Source organism: Lissotriton vulgaris, chromosome 2_1, assembly GCF_964263255.1.
Source record: "Lissotriton vulgaris chromosome 2_1, aLisVul1.2, whole genome shotgun sequence".
NCBI classification, from domain to species: Eukaryota; Metazoa; Chordata; class Amphibia; order Caudata; family Salamandridae; genus Lissotriton; species Lissotriton vulgaris.
Window position 1 is genome coordinate 467144791 of NC_141687.1, and position 26079 is coordinate 467170869.

A 26079-nucleotide genomic window follows, 5' to 3' on the forward strand; every position below is an offset into this window, starting at 1 on the left:
GTTTGTGTTCCCACATTCTAGCACGTTCTGTAGTACTCTTTTCCTTGTGTTTTTTCTCTCTTCTTTCACAATAGCAATGGCTGCAGCTAACATGTCACCACCGCCTCCTTTTCTAAATGTGATAGGAAAACCCAACCTACCATGGGAACGATGTATAGGCGTTTTAGAATCGTATCTCATAGCTATAGGAGGGGAAAGGTTTTCACTGTTGCGTAAGTTACACACCTTATTGCACAGCTTGGGTGTTGAGGGTCTTAAAAAACCTACAACAATATATTGGTCTTCTCAGAGTGATGAAGAAGGGAGTGATGGAGGTGAGAATGTTTATAATGTGGCATTAAACAAATTGGGTACACGCTTTGGTGAAAAAATAAATGTGGTGTTAAAAAGACACAAAGTCATTTTGAGAGTGCAAGGAAAAAGCGAGAAAATAAAATCCTACATTGCTGTGTTGAATGGGTTAGCCAACACGTGCATTTGAGGGTTTAATGGATTCCCTCATCAGAGATCAGTTAGTGAGATGTACCAACCACTCTAAGATTCAAGAGCGACTTTTGGTGGTCAACCTGGATCTTAAAGAAGCTGTCGACATTGCTGTGGAAATTGAGCATACTGCTGACTGCATAAAAGAAATAATAAAAAGGGGCGGGACAACCATACCGAAGTAAATGTCATAAGTAAACTTATTGCTGGGAAAGAAAACAGGAGTACAGATACTTGTTAGACCTTGTATAATAACAAACTCAAGTGTTATAGATGTGGAAGTCCCGATCATCTGGCCAAATACATTTCATGTCAGGCCAAATCAGTGGTATGCCACAAGTGTCGCAAAAGGAGCCTTTAGCAAGGGTTTGCAAAGACCAGCGTCACAAACCAGTGTTAGCTATTGTACAAGGACATCTACTTGAAACTAAACTAATTTTCCAAGTACAAGAGAGTATACAACAAAGCAGTTGAGGTGTTGGCAGACTCATGCTCCCCTCACACTTTGGTGGATGTGAAAATTTTTGGCAAGTTAGTCCCTGACTTATATGGAAGTCTACAAACACCGGATATCAAACCAGGTGGGAAATTGGATTTAAAGGCAGGAGCACTGTGGGTAAGGTATATATCACAAAGAAGGGATCTAAATTACTAGGTTGGAGGCATCAAAGGAAGTTGATAATCAAGTTGGACCTCAACGGTCCTAACAAGTGCTTCTCGTTGATCCTTCACTTTGATTTGATGTCTGCAGCAATTTTCCGGATGTGTTCACAAATAAGCTGGGTTTGCTAAAGGGTTACCAACATTGTATAAAACTCAAAGCGAAGGCTAAGCCCATTACACACCAGGTACTGCCCGTTCCTCACATGATGCATGATAGGCAGGTTGTTAGCTTTGGGAGTTATAGAGCCTATTGAGAGCTTGCACTGGTTGGCTCCAGTTGTCCTAGCGTCTACAGCTTCCAACAAAGGTATTCGACTTTGCAAAGATCCAAGAGACCTCAATAATAACATATGGATGGACAGATATCCTCTGCCATGCATCCATGAAATACTTACGTTGTGGTGCTAGCTGTTTTAGTGTCTTGGATCTCTCTTCTGTTTACCACCAAGTAGAGCTTCATCCTGATTCACGTCACCTCACTTCTTTTATCACTCCCCTGGGTGCCTACCATTACCTACGAATGGCAATGAAGGAACAAGGGGAATTAGGATCCACAAGCTGTCCTTAATTCTTTTGCACAGTACCTGTGAATGCCCTTTGGGTTGGCGTCCGCAGCGGCTGCTTTTCATAGCATCATGCAACATGTTTTGAGAGGCATCCCAGGAATGCTGTGTTTCCAAGATGACATCCTCGTCTAGGGCAAGGATGTGGAAAAACATAATATAATGTTGAGGACAGTGTTAATTAATTTACAGAAGGCAGGCCTCACCTAAAAGAAAAAAAAGTTGTATAGTTGTGGGGTCTGTAGAATACTTAAGACACACCATTTCACAGGACGGCATAAATCCCAGGTTAAACTTAGTGAAAGCTATACCCCCTACCAACACAGAAGACCTTAAGTCCTTTTTGGGTCTGTCAGAGTGTTATTCTAAATTTGTGAGGAACTACGCCTGCATAGTGGAACCCTTGCGTGAGTGGTTGAAAGCCAAACGTCCGTTCAATTTGACTAACAAATGTCAAGATGCATTTAATTCGATGGACGCTAGGATTGTTACTGCGCCACCTTGGGAAGATTTGATTCTACTAAACACACCATTTTGAGTACTGATGTTAGCAACAAAGGTTTCGGGGCCAGTTTAACGCAGTGGGTGGATGGGAAAGAACAAACTGTGGCTTTTGCCTCCAGGGCACTTAAAGGAGCTGAGAAGAACTATTCTGTAGGTGAAAAAGAGGCTCTTGCATGTTATTGGGGATTGAGCCACTTTAAGTTCTTTTTATGGGGGATATTCTTCTCCATAAGGACAGACCATAAGCCTTTAGTATATGCTTTCATCACAAAGGGTTCTGACAGAACCACACCCAGGATAGTTATATGGATCCTAGTGCTGGAAGGGTACAACTTTAAAGTGATGTGTATGCCAGGTACGTAAAATGTAGTTGTAGACATGTTGTCCTTCTCTCCCATGAAGGTAGATGAAGTAACCGAAGACGATGATGACAAGGATATTGTACTCAAATTGACAAGTTTGAGCAAGGAAGAGTGGGATGAATGCGTAATGTCTGATATGGAATGGTGTCTTTGAAACAATACATAAGGAATGGATGGGCTGTTAGAAGTGAAATTTCTGCGTACCAGTCTAATTACTGATACGTAAGGTTAGAACTCAGTACTCAGGGTGGCACAGTGTTCAGAGGCAAGAAAATTGTTCCTCCACGGAAATTAGGTGAGAAAATTGTGGAAGTGGCTCATTAGGGGCACCTAGGGCGTAGCCTTACAAAAAATAAAATATGCCTTGATTATTGGTGGCCGTGCATGGATACCATAGTAGAGGTCAAGGTGAGGGATTGTATGGAGTGCAGAGTGAGTGACCCAACTCACCAGACCAGGAAACCTCCCCTCCCCATTAGAGGTCCCAAATTAGCACTAGATATAATTGGCCCTCTAAACTTCAGGGTGTTGAATGAGCATGTCATCCTGGTTTTGGTGGCCTATCATACTCGTTGGGTAGCATTCAAATGTGTGCATCAGATCAATACTAACACCCTTTTCCAGTTCCTGAAAGAAATATTTTTTGAAGAAGTAGTCCCGGATATTTTAGTAACAGAAAACAAAGTTCAGTTGACATTGAAATCCATGAAAACGTTTTTCTCTGATCTCTAAATTGTACATTGCAAGACTGCTTTGTACTGCCCTCGTGCTAATGGACTGGTAGAGAGAATAAACTCCATGATTAAAGAGTGTTTACAAAGAGCAGAATTATTGAGAAACCCCGCCACCACTGCTTTGTGGTAGACCCTATGGGCATACAACTCCATGCCTAATTCTGTAACAGGCATTGCTTTGTTCACATGACTCAAGGGTAGAGTCGCCAAAACCTAACTATCTGCCACTTGGTTAACAAAAAATGGTGTATGTGTAGTAGACAGGAGTGACATTTGTAGAAGAGTTTCTGATCACCAAAGCAAGTGTAAGAACTGGTATGATCATACCAAGCATGTGAAACACTCTAATTTCCACAAACGGGAGTGGTTCCACATTAACCTTCCTAAACCACGGAAGTAGGATGCTTCCAGGTACTTGGAACCCTTCAGAATAGCCAGGGAAGGCAATAATATTGTCCATCTTGAAAATGGCCAGACCAGAGGCAAGGACAATGAACACACGGGTTCCCAGTGCACGGGTTCCCAGTGCACACCCTGCTCTTGATTGTGCCATTCTGGATGCCAACCCTAACTTTCCCAGGAGGTCTCAGAGACCACAGTTTTCTCTGGTTTGACAAAATGAATACTGTATAAAGTAAATTCCTTGCCTGTATCCCCTTCCAGATACACTAGTTTTTCTGTTGGCAAAGCGACTACTGTTTAATGCGACTCTTTATTTTGTCTCCTTTCCCAATCTTCTGTACCTTGGTTTCTCTTGCTTTGTTCCCTCATTTTCCTCTTACTGTGTCATCAAATTCCCCTCCCTTGTTGGGGAGGCATGTTGTAATATATATAATTGGTAGTTATCGCGTTCCAACTCCTCGACCCCTAACCCCCGTCCCCTCCTCCATCCCAGCCTGTTTGAATGTGCCATTACAGTTGTAACCTGAAGATTCTACAGCTGACTGGAACCTGTGGGGGTGATGAGATGTAATAAGTAACGCTTTATCAATGGCTGTTCAATTATTACCTGATTGGCAGAGTTTGTGCAACTTTAGTTTTAAGCTAATTTTTCATATTTTGTGTCTCAAAGTTTAATGTATTATTCAGTATTGTATGGTATATTGAGGGGTTGAATTCATTGAAAATGGGCAGCAAATACACAAAAAAAACCTTAAGATCTCAGTGCTTCAATCTCCTTGTATTTTTGCCCCTGTCACTTCTTACCTTGCTTCCTGACCACACTTTTCAGTCCCTGACCATTTAAGGTAAATTGCACAAGCATCGGCAGGCCAGTAAAACTGGAGACAAAGCCAAGCCAGAGGCGAGCTTAAGGTACATGCAGAGCTAGACCCACTATGCCGTTCACACAACAGCCCATTAAAAAATGTGCACGTATTTATGGAGGCTGCCAGTAAGTAAAGGCCAAATGTAGTTTATTTCTCCATTCCTCCACATAAGGAAATGCGTTTCTCACTTGGCCTATGTTTTTTGTATCAAGTTTTGTAATACTTCTTCGACAGTACAGAGTAAATCCAGATTTCCTTTGTCTCTTCCTAACCAAAAAAGCAGACATTTACCTCAAGCCATCACTTGCTTTCACAGTGATATATCAGATCGCACAGTCGAATATAGCCTGAAAGCTGGGATTACAATGCATGTTTTCAGGGCCCAAACCACCAACCCTGTGTACACATCTCCTTACGTCAGGACTGTATCCCTCCTCCCGATGTGGCACATGACTTCTCAAAGCATAAAACACACTTCATGCGCATAACTAGTTTTACCCAAATTTTGATCTCACCAACTGCCAACATCTACCCTGCACCCCTTCTCGCACTGAACTACATTCTGACATGTGCCCTTCATTTTGAAGTAGGGTTCCTCATTTTTTCATCACAGGTCCTCTTTATGCTTCCTGGCAACATCCCAATGCATAATTGCTCTTATTTTTTATTTATTGTATTTATTTGCAAAGTTTTATATAGCGCTGGCTAGACCCGGAGGCATCAGAGCCCTTTACATGAGGATCAGCGAGTTACAGGTTACATAAATTACAAAGCCAAGTATAGACATAGGAAGAAAACATGAGATTACACAATAATATGAATTATTAGCGCGTACACACTTCTTATGGGGAGTGAAAGGTAAAGGGGGAAAGGTAAAACCGGGGTAAGGAAAACAATGTCCGATGTCCGGCTGGGTAGGTGACAGCCGAGCCAAACTCCTCTTTAGCTGCATAGGACAGCTCCACTGTGCATCAGCCATGGTTGCACGGGGACCGCAGTAAGTACAGACAAGTATGGTTTCCGCTCCGGGGTCATCGCCAAAGTTCCATCGAGAGCATCGGTCACGCAGTTACAGGGAAGTGCCATACGCCTCATCCTCCAGCTTGACCCCAGGTCAAGAATGGTGAGAGGAGAGGTGGAAGGGACAGTTCCAAAGTCTGCAAATCATCCCCATTCCCGCAGCCGTACTGAGAGTTGGGCATTTGAAATTTGGGCATAGACTTGGTCCACTTCTATTCAACTACTTAGAATGTAATACCTGATAGCAATAATTTGTAGATGAATAACAAGGATTCAGAATAGTGTCTTTGATAGCATGGCAAGTGAGATAGCCACCTAACCCAGACTAGCAACCATTTTGTACTCAGCCACCTTTCTTTCATATGTCCTCTCAGGATCCTTCAATTTGCCAACTATCCTCTCACCAGAGAACTTCACACCACGCCTTGTGTGTCACATGGTGTATGTAATTGCAAGACTGTCAAGTGGCCCCATGTCGTTGGTGACAAATTCAGCCAGATTTGCCTTTTTAGCTACAAGCATGGTCCATGTTGGGATTCTTTTATTACTATTAAAACTAACTACAAGAAAGCTAAGTATGTTGTCGGAAATCCAGGGCTGGCAGATGAAGTGTCACTTTGACGGGAATGTAAATGGCTGAACTAACTACAGTGACAAAACCCTCAATACTCTGAAATGCACTCTTGAATCGTCCAGCCCCTTTAGCTTCTTAACATTTCATAAATGTATTTGTATTGTGTTGTATGATATAATTTATAAAGCACTTTGTACACTTAATAAGGCAACGAAATGCTCCCATTCATTCCCAGCCTGTTGCTCTCTTTGGACGTGCATGGTTGGAAAGGTGTGTAACAGAAACAATGTCTCAGTAGGTAGTAGTTATTGGGCTAATAAGCAAATATGTGCATATAGTTGCAAGAAGAATGGAACAGTGAGACTCAAAGGTAAAGTGATATCGGCACATAAAGTGGACGGCGCTAGTGAGAAGTGATGCAGCATTGAATGACGCAGAGTGAGGAAAGTGAAGATGTTTACAAGGTACTTTTGGTTCACAGACAAATATTTACACAAGTTACAGAGTTTTTAAAAATAATTGTTGAACCAGAGTAAAGTGCCAAAAGTTGCGCTGGGAAGTCACGGCGTTTCGACCCGTAGTAGATTAGGGTCATCTTCAGGAACAGGTTACCGCATTGTTTGTGCTAATGTGGGGCGGGATCAGGATAAAAGAGTACGCGGGAGCTGGTACATTGCGTAGGAATGTCCTAAACGCTGTAAGGCCTTAGAGTATATCCAAGGCTATTCCAGAATGCCTGATAACAGATAGGGGAGGTCAACACACGGGGATTTGTGTGTGACGTGCTTTGCAAGAAAAAAAACAGTACACCGTGCAAGGCAGGGAAACCGGCGTCAAGATGTGAGCGTCCAGTAGCTGAGGAGGACCAGTGGTGAGGTCAGGTCCACCGTCTCAAGTAAGCTGAGTGGCCGCAAACTGGCCTCGCGAATATGGCAAAGAACTTTCAAGCCTGGGATACTGGCGTCACGGGTCATGCGACCGGCTCCTGGGGATATTTGTTTAGGCGGGCCAAATTATGGATGTGAGGTCTGGGCTGTATCCTCTACGGGTATTCAACCGGGATCCACATGAGTCCATCTTGAAGGTTGGCTTTATTCGGTTGTTATGTGAGGTAAATAAGGACCTTTCAGACATCTTTTTCCTCTACCCAGGTACTCCTGTTTATGCTCTCCTTGCCATCGCCCACCCTGTCCTCTCAGACTCAACTGGTTGTCTTACATGATCTGGGTCACTTTGTTAGCTATGTAGAGCAGGCAGGTGTGTTGAAATATGGAGACTACTCTCCAGGGCTGCTTCTTGTGGAAGGTGGATGGCATGAGGCATTGTAACTCAGACACAACCTTTCACATACAATGGCCTGGCTTAGAGACATGGCAATTTAACATGAGATGGGCACTATAAGAAGGTAGAGTCTCTGAAGCCATTGTTATACCTAGGAGTCCCGGTTGACGCAAAGACTTTTCTTACTCTCATTTTCTATTGGTGATGGATTCTATGGAGAAACCCTTGGAGTACAATATACTTCGAGGGGAAGTAGAATGTAGATTATCAAGGTGGGTTTACCTTTTATACTGCTCGAATTTGGGTACCCTTATTTCCCATTTTTCTACTAAACGTTGCATGGCTGTTGCTTTGTAAGATTTGATCAGTAAAAAACAAAGCAAAGAAATATAAAAGTTTGTTCCGAAACTTCCAGTTTCCCTCCAGATCTTTGAAATTTGGCCATTGTTTATACAATTCCATGGCCCTTTACTGATGGCTAACAAGTACAAAGGATACAAATAATAAACTAGTTAGGTTGACTGGTGAGATTTGGAGTGGCACTGCGATGCGTTTCGACCTCGCACCCTGAGAGCTCATAGCGACGGCGACTATCACGGAGGGCTGGTCTTGCTTGGCGATACCACGTAAATCAGATGTCCCGGGAGGAGTACACGGCTCGGCTTTGAGGCAACTGGAGGGCGTGTGATTGGAAAGTTCCCAGCCATACATCATGCGCCCAACCCGGCAAAGCCCAGAAGGATCCCACAAGAGCGTGGCCTGCGCCATCTGCCCCCCCCTCCCCTTCGACGTCATGGGGAAAGGCGACAAGACCCAGAGCAAGCTCCCATTCGAACAACGCCGCAATAAGACCCCGGAGTCACAGGAGGCAGAAAAAACTATCTCGACGATTGGGGCAGGCACTTCTGATTTTTCAGACATTAAAACTATGGTCTTGGCCAAGGAAAAAGGCCTACAAGACAGCATGTCCTCAATAGGCACTAAGATAGATGCCCTCACATACCGAATGAACCGCATGGTGGAGCGAGTCGACAAGCACGCCGAAGCTTAGACATGTCCGAAACACGCCTTACGGAGGTTGAGGAGGCACAAACTGAATTAGACTCGGATCACGAGAAAATAAAGAAGCTTATGCAATCGCTCCAAGAGAAGATCGAAGACTTAGAGGCCCGTTCGCGACGCTCTAACATACGCATCATGGGTGTTCCGGAAACGACACAGACGGGCAACATGGAAAAGTTTGTGAAGAAGCTCTTGGTTACCCTACTGGGTGAAGGCGTGTTTTCACCAATGTTCGTGGTGGAGGGTGCACACCATTCACTGGGCCCTCGGCCACGCCCAGGAGCCCCACCGCGGCCCATCATCGCCAAGCTCCTAAACTACAGGGACAGGGATGTAGCACTCCGGTGAGCCAGAGATAAGAAATCATTGCAATTTGAAGGCTCAGAAATCTCCCTATATCCTGACTTCACTGCTAGGGTGCAGGAAGCCCGCAGACACTTTGCCCCGTTCAAAAGACAGCTTTGGGAACTCGGACTGGATTATGCCATGCTGTATTCTGCGAAACTGCGTGTCAATCGGCAGGGACATTCGCACCTCTTCACGGACCCTAATGCTCTACAGCAGGCCCTAAAGGGGTGGTCCAGGGACCAACGCAGGGAAACCAACAGTCAAGCGGACGGCGATCACCGGCCAAGTCAACTTGACGAGCTGGAGTGACACTGCTCCCTTGCCTACACGGAGAGACAATGGTTTCTAAGGATCTAAAACGAACGCTGAGAACGGCCTCCTTACAGAGGAAACAATGGAGATGTCATCCTAGAGGCTCCTGTGCCAGCGGGTCGGCAAAGACTTCCTGACTGAGATCTAAAGACCCAGCTGAACTGGATGTGGGTGAGATAACTCTGGTGCTCGAGTCGTAAATATGGGTTGCCTGGTGGGGATATTACTTGGTAGCCTGTCCATGCAGGGTCTGGAGGTGTAAGGAGGGGGAGAGACGATGTCAATGATATGACCCTGCAGTTAGTGCAATGTACGCGATAATTGTTGTCAGAATTTATGTTTTAGCTGATGTTGTTATACGGTGCAGCTAGTAATTGGAGTGGGACATTCTGCAAGCATTGTAACCGAATCACTTGTTGGTTGCTCGGCAACCTCGGCCCCCGCGCGCAATGCACCTGGACTGCCAGACGGGAGGTCCTACAGTTTGGTATAAAGTTGGGGGGAGGGGACACTCATGCGAGGCCTTGTTGGGGGTGGTCTGCTATGGGATGGGGGTACTAGGGTCTTCCGGTTGGGAACGTTCAGTGGGTGCAGGGGGGGTACAGTATCTAAATTTGAGCGTGCGAAAGATCTTGGACACATGCAGGACATTCACTCTCAGGAAACACTTCGTTTACTACAGTGGCTGACACAGCTAATAATAGTAGTAATACCTACACACCCAACCTCAGGGCACTCACATGGAATGTGCGTGGCACTCACATGGAATGTGCGTGGTCTGAATGAGCACAGGAAAGTAAGAAAGGTTATAAGCTACCTACAGCGTCACATGTCGCCCTGGCACTGCTGCAGGAAACTCACCTCCCCATGACCAGTAGAATGCTACGCAGCAGGGGCCTAGAGGGCAATATAACAGAGTCAGGCTTCACGTCGCACGCCAGGGGTGTGATTACCTGGGCGAACCCAAAATCGAAACTGTCCTTACAGACTCTAAGGGCGGACACAGATGGAAGATTCGTCATTTCCAAATGTACGGGACCAGGGACAGACTTTGTGGTAATTAATGCCTATGGCCCAAATTATGACTCCCCGGAGTTCTTTCAAGCCCTAGTTGCCATTTCTAGACATTATGACACTGATGGTATACTATGGGGTGGGGACTTCGACTTGGTGCTAGACCCTACCCTGGACAGATCTGCTGGCCCACCCCGTAGGCCCTCGGCGGCTGGCCTGGCCCTGAGGAGTGCGATCACCAGTCTGAGCCTGGAAGATGTATGGCGGATCAGACACCCAGAGCAGGGTGGGTACACTCATTACTCGGACTACTACGATATTCATACCAGAATAGACTATTGGTTTATATCCACCTCCAGGTCTGGGCAGATTAGAGACTGTAAGGTGCTACCTAGGACTTTATCTGACAACTCGCCAGTGCTTCTGGGGCTGAAGATTCCAGGGAAGGCCATCCCGCCCTTCACATGGACATTCCCCCCATATTCCCTCCTAGACCCGACATTCAGTAGAGAGCTGGCGGAGGCCATTGATATTTTTTTTAGACCAACGTAGGCTCTGTGGGCAGCTTCCAGGTTGTGTGGGAAGTGTTCAAAGTATATATCAGGAATATAGCAATGTCTATACACTTGGGAGTACTCAAATCCATCAGACAGAGACTAGCTGACCTGGCGAGTCAACTGGCTACCCTCGAAGAAAGGCAGAGTAGGCATTCGGACAGCGCGATAGGTGAAGAGATCAGGGAAGTGAAACACCTGGGAAAATATGCAATGGCTAGGACGTATAGAAAGGGTGAGAGGCCTCGTTCAGTACTGGACAGAATTTTAAGTGGTAAAAGGGGACGGCAACAAGTCTCGGAAATAAAGACTAGGGAGGGCGCAGTAGTAACGGAAGATACAGATATAGTGCAAGCCTTGAAGGTCTTCTACACTGAGCTATATTCGTCCAAAAGAGGGGACCTTGAGGACGATATCCCTGATTACCTAGACCACATCAACATACCTACATTGACAAACACACACAGGGAATTCCTGATGCTCCCGATAGAGAAAGACGAAATAGCGGAAGCCCTGGAGGGCATGCGAGCTGGCAGTGCCTCGGGAGCAGATGGCCTCACGGTGGGGTTCTATAAGGGATTTCAGGACAAATTACTCCCACACCACTCAGCGCTCTTCGATGACATCTGCGTAGAAGGCAGTATGCCGCCATCAATGAAGTAGCCATTACTGATCACAATACTAAAACCAGGCAAGGCACATGATGAGTGCGGTTCGTATAGACCCCTTTCATTACTGAACGTCGACACTAAACTATTTGCTAAAGTACTGGCGTACCGCCTGGCGCTTTTGGCGCCTCGGCTGGTTGCGCCTGAACAGGCTGCCTTAATTCCAAGCAGGAACTTGACATACAACATCCGCACAGTCTTGGGCACGATAAAACATGTTCGGCAGGATCGGAAATCTCTAGCGGCGTTCCTTGACATGGAAAAGGCCTTTGACTCAGTGGAGTGGCCCTTTATGTGGCTGGTACTACAGAGGATGAGCCTGGGGCTGCCATTCCTCCAAACGAAAGGGGCCCTATGTAACTGCCCGCGACTTGGCAACCTGGTCACCGACTCCTTCCCCATCGGCAGAGGCACCAGACAAGGGTGCCCCCTGTCGCCCCTCCTGTACGCCCTGGTGGCTAAACCACTAGCCTGTGCGCTATATGAATATCATGGCAATGAGGGCATAGGTTTCCCATCATACAAGATACTGGTGTCCATGTAAGCTGCCGACACTTTGCTGTACGTGCGCGACCCAGACAACAATTTAACCTCGGTATTCAGAGAAGTAGTCCGCTTTGGCACCCTATCAGGCCTGAAGGTCAACTGGACGAAGTTCCTGACCTTCCCCATAGCCCCGGTAACACAGAATATTGAAATGGAATACCCACTGCAGTGGACCACAGACACAGTTAGATACATGGGTATAGAATTACACACTGATGCTGAGATCTTGTTCAGGGCAAACTATGGCACTGCCTTCAGCAAACAGGAGGATGACGTTGAAGCCTGGTGCAGGCTCCCACTTTCTCTTCTAGGACGGATATCCATAATGAAAATGGTTGTGCTGCCTAGATTACTGTTTTTATTCATGACAATCCCAATAGTTCTTCCCAAGTCCTTTTTTCTACGACTAACGCAACTAATGGTTAAATTGGCATGGGCAGGGAAACAACCCTGAGCCAAGTGGACAATACTTACATTGCCATATAGTATGGGGAGCTCGGTGCCCCTGACTTGGAGCTTTATTACAGAGTGGCCCAAGCTGCCCACCTGCACACCTGGCTTCACGGAGATGGCTGCATTCCGCATGTCCGCATGGAAACACTCTTTGCTAGCCCTCTCACGCTCCCAATCACAATTTTCCAACCTGCAGATCGTAGGACTGGCACCCTGGACTCAATCTCAGCAACTAACCATGTGTGGCACAATATTCTGCAGCTCCAGGGAGGAGCATTACTATACTCCCCCATAATGCCTGTCGACTGGGCACGGTGGCTACCTCCCATCAAAGAGAGAGGAGTGGTACATGCGCTACACAAACTAAACGTTAAAGTTGCTGGAGACCTGTTTCAAGATGGGGTGGCAAAAACATGGGAGCTGGCATCTTCAAGCAGCGAGGATGCTCCCCTATTGACTCGCTTCCAATTCCACAGGGTCCGCCGTGCTCTTGCAGAACTGCTGGGGGAGGATATGGCAGAGCCGCCCGAAGTCCCGGAACTCACGGATGCAATAAAAGCTGAGACCCCCAGAAACTACTGTCTAACCTATATAAGCTGGCTCAGGCACATAGGGAGCACACATACACGAAAGCGCGGTTGGCATGGGAAACTGACCTACAGATAGTGATTGATAATGACATGTGGAGTTACTGCTGTATTAATACAAGAAAGCTATCACTGAATGGCAGACATAGACTAGTGCACTTCAAGTTTCTCAACAGGGTGTATTACACACCAGCATGGCTGCACAGGTATGGCCTTCGTGATACAGCGGAGTGCGAGAGATGTCATGCACCAGACGCGGGGTTCCTGCACCTGGCATGGCAATGCCCAGGTATATGGGACTACTGGAAGAAGATCTTCACGGACATTAGTAACATAGTTGAAGTAGATCTCGCACCTGACCCCACGCTGGCACTGCTACGGTATTCTAAGAGGCTACCTAGATCTCCTCGGCGATTGGTAGACATGGGGCTGCTCATAGCCTGACGGGTGGTTGCTTGCTGTTGGATGAGAGGCCCCGCACCCACACCTAAACGCTGGGCACATGATATGTTATATTGCTGTACACAGTCTGAGAACTACCGCCTCCCACTAGTCGTCCTAAAAACGTTTGGGGACTATACCAGATATACCTAAACAGTAAAAATGATGCTCCCACCACAGTGGAGGACTAGGGACATTAAATTGCCCCCTGGAGGAAAGGGACGCTGTGCTGGCACGTATGGTAGAGATGAACATCAAACTATGAGATGTGGAGGGGTACTGCACGAGGGGCGAGAAGCAGCTCATCTGCGAAAACACCAGTAGATATTTTCAAGATCGCCGCCTGCCCTGCTACGGTTTGTTGGCTAAATGGCTGTGTACGAAACTGAGAAGGGAATGTCACATTGTTGTCCTGACAGACTTTGCGACCAAAGGCAGATTGGTGGGAGAGGGGTATGTTTGATTGTAATGTTTTATATATTACAAACTCAATTAAAATAGTATAAAATAAAATAAAACTAGTTAGGTTTTTGTTTTTCCAAGCCCTTTATCCATGTGTCGGTGCCTCACCTTTTGTAAGTATACTGTTTAGAGGCTGACGCAGGTGCAATATTTTTGCCAGAGATCACATTAATGAGAGCGCAGTGATTCAATGCACATAGTTTCACTGAAGTCAAGATTTTAACCATAGACTGAACGGAATAAGAACTGCCATTATTTGAATCAGGTGGCATACACATTGGCACATCAAGCACATACATTTTAAAGTTTTAGACAGAGAAGCTTTTATATCTAAATCTGACAAGCTTGGGATCTGTGGAGGATTCCATTTGAAGGTTTTGTCAACACATGCAAAGAGTTCTTTTTGGAATTTACTGTCCATGGCAAAACCTTTGGTGCTGGGAAATTGTCTAAAGTACCATGTAATAGGGCTTTGCACTTCTTTGCATCAAGGCAGCGTACCCCACTACACCCCCCCCCCCACCCACACACACACACACCTTTGTCCTATGATCTAAAGGTGTGTGTGTCTCACTAGACAGCCTTAAAGGGTGCCATGTCTTGGAAAGAGGGCAGGTGCACAATACAGTAGTATATTTGTTTCTGTCCTGCTTTCTTCCTATCGCGCAATGCAGCTCAGAAACCTTGCATGCTGTTCTGTGCAAAGAAGAGCATTGCTCAACAAATAGGGCATATTTTTATGCACAAAAGAAGATTTGTGCTGGAAAGTAAATGACCTACCAACACTTTGTTCTCATTTGTGTCATGTTTTGTGAGTTTGCACCCAAGCAAAGCCTTGATAAATGTACAGCCTTGAAATATGCCCCTGCTGGGCCCATTCAATCAAGTCAGGCAACAGGAATTGTGATACATTTCACTTCTGAAGTAAAAACAGTCAATTTGATAAATTAGCCATTCAGTGTGCTGCAAATTAAATGTTTGCATTTCAATTGTAAAATGCAAGCAAATATCCTGACCATATTGGGCAATAGGCAAGGAGCGCCTTGGAAACAAAACGGCGAGCTGGGGTGCCATGGCCTCTTTCGCCCCCTATTAGCTCCACCACTCTCCTGAGCAGCATGTTAGTGGTTCTTCTGGCAGTGCCTACCGACAACTTGCCACTTGGGTGAACTCTACTTACGAATGGCCTTTGAAACCAGAGTCGTGAACTGTAAGAATTTGACCTTCCCTAAATGTCATGAAGAATAGGACCTTGGTGGTTGTGGTTTGGAGTATCCAGTAAGGCGCCTTAAAAATCCTTTATGTCCATGGTGCCAAACTGCCTTGTGAAAAAGCTTTGCAGGTCCTACTTTTTAAGTCATAAACCAGAAACAAAAGTAAACAGTCAAAAAAAAGAAAATAACCAGAACTTTGTGACATTCGTGAAGAAAATTGTAGTCTTAGGAGTAATGGATATCACTTACCCTACTGTGGTCCATAAAAACTTCATTCCGTGTCTAGTTATATAAGATGTGCAAACCATTGCATTTAATTATTATGAGGTGATGCAGATAATTTGCTTAGCCTCCGAGCATAATCTCTCTACACAGATAACACAGCGAAAAATATCTAAGGTAGAGGTACCATTTGTATGTTTGTTGACCATCTAGATATAGTAGATCACTGGTCAGGTGGTTTTATGAGCTAGTAAATGCTACTTGCATATCTTATCCCCTCACCCCTCCATGCCCCCACTACTGGAAGAGCTGTAAATCTTTATGGCAGTCTTTGTTTCCATTTGGATTTGTACAGGATCTAGTAGTAACATTTGTTCTTGGATTAGGTCATTAAACGTCAAAGAGTTCTTATAAGAAGCTGATGTACAGTTTTTTAATGTAGTTGTTGTAATCATTCATGTAGCCTATACATTAAACAAGCATTTAACAATAGTTTGTCTTAAGGTTTTAATATTTTTTTCCTACGCTTTTTGAGATCACAGGAAAAGCATTTGAAATTGATAAACATGTCTTAGTTATTGTTGCTTCAGACAATATGTTGCTCTGTTAACACAAGCTTAGCATAAATCAATGTTTGTTTGAGATTTGAATTAATAAAAGGATGTACAAATAATTTCTGGATACCATTCTAGGTGCTGCTGAAACATTCAGAGGAATAGGAATGACCTGTTTGGTGATCCTTCTTTTGTTTGCACTAATCCAGTGGTTTGCTGTACCTGCTCAAGATGAAGGTAGGTGTTGCATTCCAGGGAAAGACTATGATCTACCTACCAGGCTCATGAACACTGTTGTCTAGGGTTCTACTAGTTAACTGGCAAATATACTAAAAACATATCTGATGGTATTAGTAATTTAAGGAACAAAAATATTTTACCTGACAATATATTTGGAATTGTTCCCATATTCTCTAGATGTGAAGAGAGTAATAGTATTAGCATCTTTTTGAGTGGTGCCTATCATCTAATTTATTTGAAAACTTATATAAAGGGGGTACTCTCATTCTAGAAAACAGTTAAAGAATTCGGAGTGAAATTTCCTTTCTTACTATGTCTTCTGTTTGAAAGGGGTTTAAAATAATTTCAAATAATGTTTGTCTCTTAGAAGTACTTTAGTAACCCCTTTGCATGCAGTCTGCCCACGCTTGTTTTCTAGTTTCCCTGTCCTATTGCATCCGCATATTTCCAAATTCCTGACAAGTATTTAGATAGCAAATTAATCTCAGTTCCCACAAATGCCGATGCGACCCTGTAGGAATGATTTTAAAACAGTCCAAGGCATGGCTGTTAAACCGATGTTTTCCAAGCGGTCGATGTGTGACTTTCTTTTACAAATGCCATGGGCATGTCTAGCGCTGATTTTGTTGAGCTAATCCACCAGCCCACCAGGACCCCACCTAAAACAAGTCCAAAGTGCATCTTGTTTGCAGCTCTTTTGCCAGCCAGTTGACCAACTGTTATTGTTGTTCCATCGGTTTTGTGAAACCTGGGAGTAAAGCAATAGAATTAGTGTTCACATTCTTCAAGCAATGGATCGGCTTCCTTTTCTAACAGCAGTTGGGTAGAAAACCTGAACTCAAAGAATCATGGATGGCAACGCGTAAGAGAGAGTAGCGGTGGATAGTGGCAAGCCCATTAAGGTGGAAACATTAACAAAATTGGATTGGCTTGAGAAAAATTCTCAGCTGTTATCAAGGGGAGTGAGAATATATTATGTTCGAGGCATATGAGCTGCAGATTGCAAACTGTGCATAGCTCGCCACCTAGTGTTGGGCCCGGATGTTTGCAGTTTGTTGTTGTCCTAAAAAGTTCTATGGAAGTCACGAGATAGGTGACTCCTCCTTTGGACCACATTGCGCTGGGGCATCGGCTCCATCCCCAGATTGTTTTTTTTCCACCATCGGGCGCGGATGTGTTTCCTGCCCTCCAGTTAGGAACCGAATTTCCTTCGGCGCGCAATCCTCACCCAGTTCGATGGTATTGTTTCGATCACGCTCCACATTGAAGCGATTCTTCACCTTCGAAGTCTTCGATTCCGGTCGTCGACGAAGGCCTTCCGGCCTACCTAGGCCTTACTTCTGGCTCATGGAAAGGACGCCATTCAAGAAGTGTCCTCGATGTGGGTCGAAGTTTCCCCACACCAACCTACATGAGGTGTGCAACCTTTGCCTCTCACCGGAGCACGAGGCTAAAGACTGTTCCGCTTCTGCCTCCTTCCGCTCCAAGAAGATGATCCAGGACCGATGAGCTCAAAGAACAATGGCCCGCTCGTCAGCTTCGATCCCCGATGACATCTTCGAAGAGGGCGTTGACGTGCCAGAACATCAGCACGCCGAAGAGAGTACCAGCTCCTCAGACGCCGAAGACTCCGACGTCGAGGAAGTCACTCCAGCTCAACGGGTCGTAAGTAAGATCGTCGACCCCAACTCTTCCTCGACACACTCTAAGAAGGCCTCACCTTCAGGCCCGGGTGCACGCCGAGAGACTGCTTCCCACGCTTCTCCTTCGGGCCCGGCAAAAGAAGCCCATTAAGCCTTCAGGCAGCTCGGGCTCGAGCCAGCCTATCCACGGTGCCGATCCTACACCGACATCGAAGAAAAAGCCATCTTCGTCAACCACGCCCACCGTTGCTCCGACACCGAAGCACACGGCACCGAAGATTGGCAGCGGCTCATCAATGTCGAAACCGCATTTGGAGCCAACTAAAAAACCGCCTAAAGCTCCACACGCTTTGGAACCAGAAAAACACCTGGAACCGAAGAAACAGGTTCCGGTAAAGGACACTTTAAAAGGGCACATTTCTAAACCGAAATCAGCTACCGACTCGGTGCCGAAAAAGCCTATGGAGCCGAAAACCTCGACACCGAAGGATCTGCCTGTTCAGAGGAACTTTTCACACCTGATCCTAACCAAAAAACTCTTGTCAAAGATCCTAAGACTGTTCAATTGACTCTCAGTTCCAAAAAGATACCACTTGATGCACCAGCACCTCCTCCTCCTCCAAAGAAGAGAGACATTGCAACCTCTCCATTAAGGGTGCCTTCTCCTCCACCTCCCCATACTGTTCCCCCTCCTACACCTACTCCACCTCATCATTCACCTACACCATCCCCTGATCCAGAAGATGATGTAGACACAGACTCTGATGACACAGATGGAGGTGCACATGACCCAGCAGGGACCAATAGTCCCCCTCAGTCACCTAATACATGGGATGATTACAACACCTCTGATGTGCCTTATGTCCCACAAGACGACATATACCCTTCTAGACCATCCCCACCAGAGGACTCTATAGGTTTTAACCTACTAGTCCAAAGAGCTGCCAATATTCTGGGGTGGACTTACAGACAGATGCGGTGAAGGAAGATTTCCTACTAGACACTTTTGATAACACACAAAGGTCTACTGGCTTTTTACCATGCTTAAAGGTGTAATCAAACATGCAACAGAGGTTTTTAAAGACCCCGTCAGAGCCAGGGTCCTCAATCCTCTAATTGAGAAAAAATATAAAGTTGCCCCTACAGATTCAGTCAATATTAAAGGTCCAGCACCATTGGACTCTTTAGTAGTGTCTAATGCACGTAAACGTGCCAATTCTCAGACATCAGGTGAGGCCTCACCACCAGACAAGGAATCCAAGCTATTTGACGCCTCAGGCAAAAGAACAGCGTCTCAAGCAGCTAATATCTGGCGCATCGCCAACACCCAAGCGTTGCTGGCCAGATATGACAGAGCTCATTATGATGAACTAGAGTCCATAATGCAGCATCTACCTGACAAATACGAAAATAGGGCCAATGAACTTATACAGGAAGGTAAAAATATTACCAACACTTACATTCGCTGTGACCTAGATACCGCCTCAAGAGCAATTAATACCAGCACCCTCCTACGTAGACATGCTTGGCTACGTATCTCTGGTTTTAAACCTGAGGTACAAATCTCCATCCTTACTCAGCCATTTAATGAGTCACATTTATTTGGCCCAAATGTTGCAGTGTCTTTAGAAAAGATTAAAAAAGACAGCGATACGGCAAAATCTATGGGAGCCTTGCAACTGCAAGCCCTCAGACGTTCTTTTTGTCGCTCATCATACAGAGGCAACACTAGAGAGAGGCTACTTCTCCGAAAGTCCCCCCACCTCTTACAAAATCCACATTCACTAAGGGCCACCAAAGAGGGGATTACAAGGGTAACAACAACAAAGGCAGAGGCAAAACCAACCATTCCCGCTCTGCCTCTACCCCTACCCAATGACTTTCCTCCCCTTCCCCCCCAACATTCCTCTTGTGTGGGGGAAGACTGCAACAATTCCTTCCTTCCTCCCAACATCACATCAGACAGGTGGGTGCGACAAATTATTCAATCAGGTTACTATCTAGAACTAACATCTATCCCCCCCAAACATACCACCCAAACCTCGTCCAATGTCACAAGAACATCTAGCACTGTTAAAGCAAGAAGTAGAATCCCTGCTACAAAAAAGTGCAATAGAACCAGTTCCTCTGCACCAACAAAACAAAGGGGTATACTCTCTATACTTTCTGATTCCAAAAAAGGACGGCTCTCTAAGGCCTATTCTAGACCTCAGACTGCTAAACATATACATACAGTCAGACCATTTTCACATGGTCACACTGCAACAAGTCCTTCCGCTTCTGTCGCAAAACGACTTCCTTGCTACTTTAGATCTCAGGGACGCATACTTCCACATTCCCATTCACAAGGCTCACAGGAAGTATCTCAGATTTGTAATAGACGGACAGCACTATCAATTCAAAGTACTCCCATTCGGAGTTACAACAGCACAAAGAGTGTTCACCAAGTGCTTAGCAGTGGTGGCAGCGCATTTACGAAGACAACACATCCATGTCTTCCTGTACCTCGACGACTGGCTCATAAAAGCCAGCTCATACAACCAATGTGTGGAACACACTCATGCCACAATACAACTGCTTCACGACTTGGGGTTCACAATAAACCACATATAGTGAACAGCTTCCCTTTGATAAGTAACTGTATAGGGATGCCCAAAAATTTGATCTTGGACACAAAGCTTCACAAAGCAAAAGCATAAACAATAAAAACAGTTGTATATAAAATGTAGAAATTTCTTTAAACATACAATAAAAACATATTAAAATTCATTGTCATTACATAAAACACGACCCTTTGCATTAATTAAAAGAAAGGAACATCAACTCATTCACAATTTATACATGTCAACAAATATCTGTGCTGGAAAATGGCAATTAAATCAACTTTCTATGTATCAGAGAAAAAATGGTAAAAGAGAGAGACACACACACTAAGACATCAACAATTTGTCATTCGGAAAATGCACATCATAACCCTCTTTTAGACTAAATCCAAGACTTGTTGTGATGACAATGAATTTTAATATGTTTTTATTGTATGTTTGAATACATTTCTACATTTTATATACAACTGTTTTTATTGTTTATGCTTTTCCTTTGTGAAGCTTTGTGTCCAAGATCAGATTTTTGGGCATCCCTATACAGTTACTTACCCAAGGGAAGCTGTTCACTTTACTGTTTATAAGTACCCCATTCCCCTGGGCCACAAGGGGTCTCTCTCCCTCGTCTTTACAGTCACAATAAACCACGCCAAGTCCCATCTACAACCATCCAAAGTACAACAGTACCTCGTTGCCACAATAAATACCTCAAATGCGCTTGCCTATCCCACTCCAGCAAGGATAACCCTCATACAAACTCTTCTAACAAGGTTTCAGCTACAACTCTCCCTTCCAGCAAGAGTGTTCATGCAACTCATAGGGATGATGACCTCTCGCATTTTCATAGTGCCCCATGCAAGACTTCAAATGCGTCCGATACAAGAATGCTTGTCATGTCAGTGGAATAAGGCTCAAGGTCAATTGACAGACCTAGTGTTGGTAGACTGTCTGACTCATCGCTCTCTGCAGTGGTGGAACACCAAAAACCTTTCCAAGGGACGACCGTTCCTAGAGCCAGTTCCTCAGATAATCCTAACTGTGGACGCATCTCTCTCCGGCTGGGGAGCCCACCTACTGCAACACACCATGCAAGGCAGGTGGACACCACAACAAAAGTTACTCCACATCAATCATCTGGAGTTACTAGCAATATTCCTAGCACTAATAGCTTTCCAAAAGCAAGTGTCAAAGCTGTGTTAGTCCACACAGACAACATGACAGCCATGTATTACATACAGGAGCAGGGAGGCACACACTCCCTGCAGTTATCTCAACTAGCACAGGACATATGGCGGTGGGCTATACCTCAAAATATATTCCTTCTACCCTAACATGTTCCAGGAGTACAAAATACCATAGCGGATCTGTTAAGTCGACAAACACAACAGACCCACGAGTGGGAATTTCATATGCAAGTTCTTCAGCCATTCTTTCAGATGTGGGGACAACCTCAGATAGACTTATTTGCCACCCACGAAAACGCCAAATGCCCAAACTTCGCCGCCAGATATCCACACCCACTGTCCAAAGGCAATGCGATATGGATGAACTGGTCAAACAGATTTGCGTACGCTTTTCCACCTCTACCACTCATGCCTCTAGTAGTATACAAACTACAGCAGCATTCTCTGACCCTCATCCTAGTTGCTCCAACGTGGGCCAGACAGCCTTGGTACACCACACTGCTACAACTGTCGGTAGTGCCGCACCAAAAATTACACCTGTCGCCACAACTCTTAACACAGAACCGTGGAGAGATAAGAAACCCGGACCCAGCTCAGCCTTGCGATCTGGCTCCTGAAATCCTAGAATTTGGATATTTGAACCTTCCTCCAGACTGCATGAATGTCATAAAAGAAGCTAGGCGTCCAACCACTAGGGCATGTTATGCAGCCAAGTGGAAACGATTTGTAATATATCGTCACAACAACAATATTAATCCTCTAGATGTGTCTATTCAACACATCATAGGATACTTACTGCATCTCCAAAGATGCAACTTAGCCTACACGTCTATTAGACTACATCTTGAGGCAATAGCAGCATATCTGCAAAACAGACAACATCTATCTTCATTCAGAGTGCCTGCCATTAAAGCCTTTACGGAAGGCCTTAAAAGAATAATTCCTCCCAGAGTACCACCTTCACCTGTGTGGAATTTAAACATTGTTCTCACACGGTTAATGGGGCCTCCCTTCGAGCCCTTGCACAAATGTGAACTACAATTTTTAACATGGAAAGTTGCTTTCCTAGTAGCTATTACCTCTCTGCGGAGAGTTAGTGAACTACAAGCACTAACCATTCAAGAACCCTTTTTGCAAATGCATCACAATAAGGTAGTTCTGCGTACTAATCCAAAATTTTGTACCCAAAGTCATTTCTCCCTTCCATCTCAATCAATCTGTGGAACTGCCCGTTTTCTTCTCGCAACCACAGACAGTACCAGAAAGAGCTCTTCACACATTAGATGTCAAAAGAGAATTGCTATACTACATAGAGAGGACACAACCCTTTCGTAAGACAAAACAACTTTTTGTGGCTTTCTCACAACCACACAAAGGTGCCATTTCAAAATCTGGGATAGCTAGATGGATTGTCAAATACATACACATTTGTTACCACAAAGCTAAACGTACGTTACCTGTTCCTCCTAAAGCCCACTCTACAAGAAAAATAGGGGCTTCAATGGCATTTTTAGGGAACATTCCCCTAGATGACATCTGCAGACACGCATTCTACACCGCACACATTCACAAAACACTATTGTGTAGATGTGCAAACCAAGCAACAAGCTAATGTGGGCCAGGCTGTTCTCAAAACATTATTACAAACTACTGCAACGGATAGGGCAGGTCGCCGCTAGGGATGGGTACTGCTATACAATCTATGCACAGTGTGCAATCTGCAGCTCATATGCCTCGAACGGAAAATGCTACTTACCAGTATGCATCTGTTCTTGGTATGTAGAGCTGCAGAGTGACACACGCCCACCCGCCTCTCCGGCTACCCTTGTCTGTTCCAGCATTATCTTAATTAGATGCAAATTACATGGGCATCCTTCCTTTTCTTGCAAAGCTCCATCATTTCCCTAATGGCGAAAAACAATCTGGGGATGGAGCAATGTGGTCCGAAGGAGGAGTCCCCTATCTCGTGACTTCCAAAGAACTTTTCAGGACAACAACAAACTGCAAACATCCGGACCCAACACTAGGTGGCAATCTATCCACAGTGTGCAACTCTGCACCTCTACATGCCAAGAACAGATGCATTTTCCTTCTCTGACCCTTAAGACCTAAAGCAAGTTTTAGTGTAACCTCAGCCTTAGTAACCAAAATCTATATGTAATGTCACCAATTTATTTTCACAAAGAGGCTGGTAGGGCCTCACAGAAGGAGGCGACACAAAGATAGAAAAGTTGCAGCACTTTGGAGCCAAAAACGATTCTGCCTTTTAAACAAAGTTTTAGCAGGATTGTTGGAGGAGGCAAGCTCGGAGGCAATACAGTTTAATTTTGCCTCCTGAAGACAAGCTTTATAAAATCTAGGAGGGTGTTTGAACTGCTTTAACAAATCTAATTTTTATTTTTATTTTTATTTTTTATTTCAATTTATATAGCGCATTATCACCCCAGGGTCTCTAAGCGCTTGTACAAAAAGAAACCAGCTCTACCGAAAGCAAGTAGCAGACTTACAACACACCCCATGCTTCCCGAAAGAGTATGGTATTTAGCATTCGTTGGAATAGCAGCAGATTTGACTCCTTGCGGAGATTGGTTGGTAGTTTATTCCATGCTGCAGAAAGCAGAGTGGAGAACGCCCGCCCAAGGTGGACAGGCGGAAACGTGGATTAACCAAGAGAGTGGCTTCAGAGGACCGCAGCACCCTACCAGGAATATAGCCAGATAGTCTGGTTTTAATGTACCTGGGCGCGTTACCATAGAGTGCCTTGTGTGTGATGCACAAACCTTTAAACAGTGCCCTCTGTCTAACAGGGAGCCAATGTAACTGACGCAGGAGAGGTGAAGCATGTGTTTCCCTAGGCTTCTTAAAAATCAGTCTCATATGTAATATGTGACATCATTAGCAGTGGATTGCGGGTCCGCGATATATAGTTAGTGCAACTAACTATATATGGAATTTCAATGGTTTTGTGCAAATAAAATAAGGTTTTGTAAATGCTAATCCCTAACTATATATGGTCTATAACCTATGGTTTTTTCAGTGAATTTTCAAGGTTTTGTAAATGCAAATTCCTAACTATATATGGTCTATAACCCATGGTTTTTTCTGTGAATATATATATATATATATATATATATATATATATATATATATATATGAGATCTTCATATGTGCCAATTAATTAAGCAGAAAATAGTGCTGGGCACACCCATGATTTTATTCTCACTTTAATAGTCATGGCCCTTCAAAATATCTCTTATCTTTCCATTGCTTTGTCTGATCACTCCTTTATTTACTTTGCATTTGAAAAGCACTTCATGAAATCTGAAAGGGCCATATTTGTGACAAGAAACCTAAATTAAAATCTCTTACCACCACCTAACCTTTTTCATTTTGGAAGACACAATTTTGCGATTAAAATATCTCTCTGAATTATCTTCAGAATCCATGCTTAAAATGACCCCCAAAATCAGAAGAAATTATGGCTTTCGGAAAGTGTTGCTAGATCAAAAAAAGACCAAAAGAAAGCTTGGAAGCAAATATTGCTGTGACTATGATATTCCAGGAAAATTACTGTTCTTGAAGCAATTTATGGTTCAGGAAAAAATAATTTTCTATGATAAATTTATTAGTTCTAAGATTAACATTTAGCTCTTACCTTAAGCCTGTAAAATAGTTAATGAACTTTGAAATCATCTGTTGTAGCAATGGTGAGTTATAGTGAAGAAATTGCTGGTTAAAAAAAAATCTGAATACAAGACTTGAAGATTTTATATGGGAGGAGGGTAAAGCCGGTTGACAGCATGGTGAACATGTCTCTCTGATGCTTGCGCCTCAATCCCCAGTAGTGCTCCCTTAATCCTGCCACATTGTAGATAAATTCTCATTTGGTAAATCACTATGCTGGCTGAACACCCACTCAATTTTAGAGGTGTTGAACGACCACCAGAATGAACTGCTGAAGCTGGAGGCTGAAGACCATAGCTGCATCCTAGATGCAAGGTGGCTGAATCCTGATCCCGGGCTGAGTTCAGCAAAGCAGGGAAAACTAAAGTAGACTGGTTGTATGGAATCTCAGAACACTCATCTGCATCAAGCCTGACTAGAGGCTAGGACACATCGCAGGAGCACGGATACCTGATTGGCCAGTGACAAAAACAGGAAAAAGTGGCTTCTGCCTATAGGTGCTGTTGCAGTGGACTGAGACTGAGCCCTGGCTCGTGGTATGGTATAGTGACTATCCAGACCCTATCATAGATGGTGTATGTTCTGCCTACAGGTATAATTATGGAATTCAGAGCCATTCTGGCCTACTTTCTGAAGCCATGATGTGGATAAACCCTTCCATATAAAGTAAAGGAGGCTCCCTTATCTTAGTAAATCTGGGACAGGGGAGTAATGATAAGGAACAAAAAAGGCCCTTGACTAACCGTTGAGATGGTTAATGTTAATCTGGTAGTGCCCCAACCTGGGGACCCCTGTTCTTGTGAACATTTTAACTAAAATTGTATTTTTGTGTATATGCT

General features: G+C 44.5%; 1 protein-coding gene across 1 annotated transcript in view; it reads left to right on the forward strand.

Moving 5' to 3' along the window:
• The window catches only part of MFSD6 (major facilitator superfamily domain containing 6), a 418145-nt gene that overhangs the window by 275588 nt on the left and 116478 nt on the right, over positions 1-26079 (forward strand). The window contains exon 5 of the mRNA XM_086955375.1: positions 16028-16126. Coding sequence (XP_086811501.1) covers positions 16028-16126 — 99 coding nt within the window. The remainder of the gene's footprint in view (positions 1-16027; positions 16127-26079) is intronic.